The sequence below is a fragment of the Sinocyclocheilus anshuiensis genome, unplaced genomic scaffold, assembly GCF_001515605.1.
Source record: "Sinocyclocheilus anshuiensis isolate Anshui unplaced genomic scaffold, SAMN03320099.WGS_v1.1 scaffold10, whole genome shotgun sequence".
NCBI classification, from domain to species: Eukaryota; Metazoa; Chordata; class Actinopteri; order Cypriniformes; family Cyprinidae; genus Sinocyclocheilus; species Sinocyclocheilus anshuiensis.
The window spans coordinates 168673-176280 of record NW_015546018.1 but is presented as its reverse complement, the minus strand read 5'-3'; the positions used below and the strand labels follow the sequence as shown (position 1 = coordinate 176280).

Genomic DNA, 7608 nt, shown 5'->3' with positions numbered 1-7608 from the left:
ACTGTTTAAAGCCCAAAACACATTGACATGACAAACTTGTGCGACAAAAAAAATCAAAATGATTCAGATTTACTTAAAACAATAGTGTAAAATCATTGTGTTCATTGATATATCATCCCTTGAAGGAATAGTTCACCTAAAAAATTGCTGTAAATTTTCTCACCCTCAGGCCATCCAAGATGTAGATGAGTTTGTTTCTCCATCAGAACAGATCTGGAGAAATGTAGCATCACATCACTTGCTCACCAATGGATCAGTGAATGGGTGCCGTCAGAATGAGAGTCTAAACAGCTGATAAAAACATCACAATAATCCACACAACTCCAGTCCATCAATTCCCCCAAATCTGTTCCGATGAAGAAACAAACTCATCTACTTCTTGGATGACCTGAGGATGAGTCGATTTTAGGCAATTTTTCATTTTTTAAGTGAACTATTCTTTTAAAAGGCCTAAAGTCAAACCTATTTTCATCACACGGCATGATGTAACTGTGCTGATTGCATCTGAAAGATACTTTGATTGCAGATGCTGAGCAAAATTCTGCATTTGAACCCCTTGATGATACGCATCAGAATGTGCTGAATTTGTTCCAGTCTTTTCACAAACAGTTTCACTGTTTCCATCAATGAAAAGCTGACAAAAGCATCGCTTGTGAACAATAAAGGCATAAAAAACCCAGACTAGTGCATCTCGTGTGCAAAACTATATTACAGGCAATATTACGCTCCATTAACTGATTATTTTGGCACAAATGATGAATATGTTATTTCAATAAAAACAGTGCCAAACAATCCATTTGACTGTTAAATTGTTCATACCTGCCAGCTTCACACCTCTTAAAAGAAAAGCAGAGTTTATATAACATTGCTGGAGGTGTTTTACTGGGCCTCGACACCTGTTTGCATCTTAATAAAACCGTCAGCTCAACACGCAGTCTGAATCCTAAGTGTCATTCGGTGGATTTACACAGCACATACAGCAGAAAGACTCCACACTAAAATGTCTGAATGCTTGTACATCAAGTCAAAATATTGCAAGACTAATGGCCGTGAAGATGGTTAATAAAAAAGGGAAATAGGGAGGGATGCCAGTGCCATCTCTCACACTCGTCACAGTGCAAGAGGCTCACTCGATTACAGCGTGGATGTGCGATTGTGAAAGCCCTTAAGAACGTGAGGGATTGATTGCTGTCTTGTGAACCTCAGCCCTTACGGTCGACGGATAGCAGAGTTGAACAGGCAGTGGATGTCGGGATCCCTCAGCTCAGTAGAAGAGACAAGACTGTGCACACTATTAATGAAGCACAACATTTCAAGTACACTGATAAAAGCAAACGCCACATCTGGTTTTCAAAGCCAGAGATTCATATATCCAAACCTTTTTAAATCGATTAAGTAAGTTAGTGATGGTATATAAAGTGATCTCTAAACACTTCACGTGATAACTAGCAATAAGACACAAGGTAAAAAGATTGAGACAAAAAAGGTGAATCTCACAGAAACAGTCAAGAAATTTCTGGCTATTTTTTTTTTTATTTCATTTCCCATGAAAAAAGTTTTAATTATTAAAGTACAATTGTAAGTATATATTGCTGCATTTGTGCTAATTTGAATTAAAAATAAAGAAATCTGAATTAATGAGGGGTTTTTTTCCCCACATTGCAGTAATGGCAAATATGGCAGGCATGACTTGTGGTTTAATAATTTTTAATATTTAATTGTTCTTAAAATATAATATTTTTTTTCTTTTGATTTTGAGGAGAAATACAACTGACATGTCTTTGTGAGATTCACCCAAAAGTGTGGATACTGGATAGGATCTATTTCTAACTGGTGATTCAGTGACTTTGTGTGGTCTGACTTCATAGGTCAACTGTTAAAAAATGTAAAACATTCAAAATACTATAGCCATGCAAACATCGAGAAAACTTCTGAAAGTAGTGATATGCAAATAGCCTGTACATGATTCACATAAAGCTTTGCTCAGTGGATCATTAAAATACATTAAAATAGAAGTCCACTAATTCTCACGTATGGCTTTGCTCTCTTGTGGCTTTCTTGTCCACTATTCCCTAATATTTCAGCTTTCCCTGATCTCAGTTTCGCGTGTTTCAATCGTCTCTTGCAGTTAAAAGATCTCTCTAAAGGTGGGTAGATACCCACCACATGATATAACATTTTTACATTCATTAACATGTCTACAGTCTCAAATGATGAAAAGAAATTACAAAGGAAACACCATTGGTGTCTATTTGATAATGTAGATCATTTCCTTGGCATTGTGTTTACAGAGAGCCACCCTGATAAAAAAAAAAATCCTCTTTCCTCCAAATGACTTGAAAATCCAAGTTGATCTGTTGATCTTGTCAGCACAAGGCTTTACTCCTGCAGAGACTTCAATTAATGTTGAATTTTGTCAAGGTTATATTATTTTGCGTAGTCTTTTTTATAGGTCTTTTTCACCCTGTAATGCTTTTGCAACACATTCTCTCACCACATCAAAGCAGCTTTTCAGTCAAACGGGAGCTGTCACAGTTTGGGGTCCTCGTGGGGATTCAAAGATTGGCAATTCTGCGTCTTGGAATGGGAAGCGGATGAGGAAGAGGAGGAAGATGAGGAGGAGGATGAGCTGCGTCTCGTCTCCACACCAGTACTGGTCATTTTCATTTTCCGACGTTTTGCAAGCGGCGCATTGTCAACGCTTTTAAGGAAAAAGCCCTCACGTTTCCCCCGGTTAAATGCCTGTGGGAATAAAGAGATATCATGATGCGAAGCATTAATATGAGTTTTTAAACATAATACAGATTTCACAGCAAAAAAGAAAAACACACTATTTTGTCAGCAATTTTCTGTTTTTTAATGAGTGGCCAATCAGGAGAGTTATTCCAGGTGAGTTGCTCATCATTCGGGGCTCAATCGAAGGAAATCTGATATGAACTACAACCATAATTGAATCAAATTTTAATAATATTCACTACAAGTACAAAATATGATACATAATGGACAATATATTCAATATACATGCAAAAATCTATAATATTCAGGTTAAAGATCAGATCAGATCATTTTTCAACCAAAAACAAAAATATTATCTGTTATTGATACTCATGTTGTACCAAACCCATGACACTTACATTCATTTTCAAAACACAAATGAAAATATTTTTAATGAAACCTGAGAGATTTCCATCCCTCCATTAAAAGTCTATTCACCCAAAACTTTGACGTTTCAGAAAGTTCATAAAAAGTTCATAAAAGAAATCAATGATTAACAAATTTACTTTAGGCTTTTATTCACATATCAAGAAAGCACATATGAGCTTCCATTTACAATATTTGATGTGCTCCAAACGAACAAAAATATTATGGGTTTGGAATGGCATTATGGTATGTAAATGACAATTATCATTTTTGTGTGAACTATCCAATTAAGTATACGGTCTTGTTTATATATATATATACTGTATATATATATAAAAAATCAAATGTTTTGCTTTGAATTAAATGTTTTAACATTGTGACAGAATTGATTGATCTTTTAATGTGAATATCTGAGCGTGACGCTTTTGTCATCAATGTAATTTGTATTTTATTCCAGATAAGATTATCTAATATGTTGGGGAATGAAAGGATTTACCAACATCAGCAATCATAAAAAAACAATCATTATTTTTGTAATTCCATCTGGTACTACTAGCATGTAATAAATAATTTCTGTACTTTCATTCCATATGTACTTGCAAGGATTTTACTTGGATGCATTACTACTGAATATAGGTATAAAATGCAGATACTTGACCTTGTAGGTGGCATTGACATAGGTACGGACAGTCGGGCCGGTGGACTCCAGAACATCAGGGGTGCAGAGAGGGGTGGAGGACATGACGCCACCTCCCTGAAGCCAGGCATTCTCTTTCAGAGCCGAGAGCTTCAGCCGTCGCTCAGGATCTACGGTTAACAAACCTGTGAAGATGAAGAGGGAGATAAAACTTCAGATGGAAGCTAATTTGGAGGCTGCCAATATAAGCATCCTTCAGCCACTAAAGCAGCATCCTCAGGGACCATCACACTCTTTCCTTCCACCAGGGCACTGAACCTCATCCATCTCAATCTAGATGATCAGATGGCAGCTATAATAACAAGCACTTGTGCTGAAATTGGACTGAAATGCGTTCGAGGGCCTGTGGGTCCCTGACGGCTGGGTCAGGAATCACTCATTAAAAGCTTTGGAGTGGTATATAACTATTACAACGTATTTCACTGCTATTTCAGGTGGTAATCAATAGAGACACCAAGTATTGGGTGAACACAAGTAAATTTCACATAAACCCATAAAGATTCAATTCAGTTACTATGGATGATCACCAATTATTTCACAGAGGATTTCATAAACTAGCAGATCCTGTAACAAGGGCTTTTCTGATTGAATCCTCAATTTGGACCGTAATCTTAAATCTGATTTAAATTACACACATTTAGGTTGCCCAAATGGATTTTCTGTATATGGAAGGTTAATAATCCAATCATAGGAGAACTGCCAACTGATTTTGGAGTACTGGGACAAAACAGGCTTAAAGAACTGAGGGGAAAAAAATGAGAAATGTATCAAAAAAATAGGTTTTTTTTTTATTTGTTTTTTTTTCTGGTGTTGCTATTTACTCTATGTATTCCAAAGTGAAATTAACATCAAGCACATACAATCCCCAATTCCAGAGAAGTTGGGACGTTTTGTAAAAATGCAATAAAATCAAGAATCTTTTTTGTTCATTCTCTTTAACTTTTACTTAATTGACAAAAGTACAAATAAAAGATTTCCAAAGTTTTCACTGACCAACGTAAATGTATTTTGTAAATATGAACAAATTTTGATTTTGATGGCTGCATCACATTACAAAAAAGTTGGGACAGAGGCAAAAATAAAAGTGAAAATATTATAGAATATCCACTTTAAACTAGGGATGCATCGATGTATCGGCCGCCGATATTTATAGGCCGATTTCTCCTCAATTTACAACCATCGGCATATCGGCTACATAAGGGAAAAGGCCGATATAACAAACCGATGGTTTATTAATTAACTGCGTGAAGGCACTGAGCTGTATGTCTGTTGCATAATCCTAGTGCTGCTGTCTGTACTTTAATGCTAATTAAATAACAAAAGACAAAAGATCGCACACTATTCTTGACTAAATAACTTTTGTAACTTTTATAAGTGTAGCGGACCTCATATGAATGATGACCAAAACTTTACTGATGTTTTATTAAGTTTATTGCATCCTTTTTCACCCCAAAAAAATCACCATAAGAGCTAAACAAAAGACAGCACGAGAAGTGCACATTAAACTCTCTCAGTTGCATTATCATCAACATACAGCGAATTACACAAAACACTCATTACAACTAACAGTAAACAAATATATACAGATCTCATGCCTTTTCGGTTCATTTGGAATTTTAAAGCTTCCGGTTGAGTGAACGCTGGCGCGTTTGGCTGCCGCTACTCACTGGTCTTTTGTTTTACTCTCTTTTAATATTTGGATATTTTAAGCTGGGAAATTTATCTAGCCTCTGCTGCACGGCACCACTGAACTGGATGTAAACTGGACCTTTGACTTTTGCGACTGCTGTTTGGAATTCTGCGACTGCTGTTTGGCATCCTGACCTTGCAGTGAGGATTGGCGTTTGTAGCCCGACTTCACTGGTGATTTCGGCTCCACGCGTTTGCCTGTCCTAGTACTACTAGAGGATTTCACCATGTGGTTGCTCAAGCTGCTGCTGTGGATCGTTCTTTCTTCCACTGTGATCAGCCTCGATTGATGTACTCGGCGGCAGACTTGTACAAACTTATAAGCCTCCGCTGTTTTTGCTCAAACACCCAGATCTCATACGCCGGCCGAAATACATTCATTGTGGGTCTCGTCGGAATATCCGAATCACTTCTATTAATCCTGATTGCAGTGGACAAATTCGGTCCTTTTGGTCTACTAACCCAAGACTGCCTAAAAACGCTGGGAGGTCTGTTGATCATGAAGTGCTTACTCCGTTGCCCAGATCAGATTACATGCCTCCTGCACTTCGTTTTGCACTTTTTAATGTTCGATCACTCAACAATAAGATGTCTCTCATTCATGAACTCATTGAAGACCAAAATATTGATTTTATGTGTGTGACTGAGACATGGCAGAAGCCTAATGACTCTTTTCATTTAAATCAAACAGTACCATCAGGATATGAATACGTATGTAAACCTTGTTGTTCTGGTAAGGGAGGTGGACTTGCACTTATTTATCGTGACAGATATAAAGTCTGTCCGATTTCGATATCAGAGCCATCAACTTTTGAAATTCTGGCTGTACAACTTAAAGGTCTGATTCTTGTTGTGATTTTGACAAGAATACTTGACTATGAATACTTTTTTTTAGTGAAATTTCTACTATTTTAACTCATCTATGTGTACCTGTCTCCGAATATCATGTTGATGGGAGATTTTAATATTCATTTTGATAATACTGCTAGCACTCAATATAATGATTTTAAATTGGTTCTGGACAGTGCCGACCTTTTGCAGTATGTTAACTTTCCAACACATAATAAGGGACATATTTTAGATCTTGTATGCTGTTCTGGTGTTATACCTCATAACCTTACTTCAACTGAATTTCCTATTTCGGATCACAAGCCTATATTCTTTAATATTTCCCTTTCTTTGGCAAGAGTTAAACCTCAACGCTCTGTTTCATTCCGTAATATCAAAAATATTGACCTTAATGTTTTGGATGGTATGATTGATTACTCTGTAAACCAGCGCTGTTTTTCTACTTCTACATCTGATTTGGTAAACTCTTATAACAGCAGTCTGTCTCAAATACTTGACACTGTGGCTCCTCTGAGAACCCGCAATGTATCATTTGTTAACCCTTCTCCTTGGTATACTTCTGAACTCAGCCATCAGAAGGCTTTAGGTCGTCGATTGGAGAAACTATGCAAAGAACTGGCCTTGGAGTACATAAACAGATGTATTCTGAGCATCTGGTTTCCTACAAGGATACATTGGAAAAAGCAAAATCCTCGTTTTATGCAAATATTATTGCTAATGGACAGTCTAATACAAGGACTTTGTTCAGTACTGTTAACAAACTGTTGAAACCTCAAGATACTGTTTCACTTTCTCCCACTCAATGTGTGTCTTATTCAATTTTTTTAAACTCTTAAGATTGACAGTATACATTATGAATTACTTAATTCTGTTTTAATGTCTAGTGATTATCAAAATGGACATAACCATATTTGTTGGTCTGCAAGTACTTTCTCTAATTTTGAGCTGCCCTCAGTTGATTACATTACTAAGCAGATCATGAAATCTAAGACTTCCACCTGTTCACTTGATCCCTTACCTACTGTTTTAGTTATCTCAGTTAATCATGGCGTTCCACAAGGGTCGGTGCTGGGTCCGCTTTTATTCATCATTTATATTCTACCTCTTGGTCATATTTTTCATTCTTCATTCATTCATATTTTACAAATAAATGTTGTAAATTCAAATCAGAGCGTCTTCCGTGTCTGGAATGGATGTATTCTTGAGTCTATAAGGTAACAATAATATAATAA

General features: G+C 36.6%; 1 protein-coding gene across 3 annotated transcripts in view; it reads right to left on the bottom strand.

Annotated features, from left to right (window-relative positions):
• Positions 1 to 387: 387 nt before the first annotated feature.
• The window catches only part of LOC107698546 (ribosomal protein S6 kinase alpha-4-like), a 40163-nt gene continuing 32942 nt past the window's right edge, over positions 388 to 7608 (bottom strand). The window contains exons 17-19 of one of the 3 annotated variants that reach the window (XM_016499583.1): positions 3800 to 3963; positions 2495 to 2742; positions 388 to 2394 (exon numbers count right to left, since the gene is read on the bottom strand). In XM_016499583.1, coding sequence (XP_016355069.1) covers positions 2530 to 2742; positions 3800 to 3963 — 377 coding nt within the window. In that variant the 3' untranslated portion in view covers positions 388 to 2394; positions 2495 to 2529. Of the gene's footprint in view, positions 2743 to 3799; positions 3964 to 7608 lie in introns of all 3 variants that reach the window. The other 2 variants (XM_016499582.1, XM_016499581.1) reach the window with 2 other exon arrangements.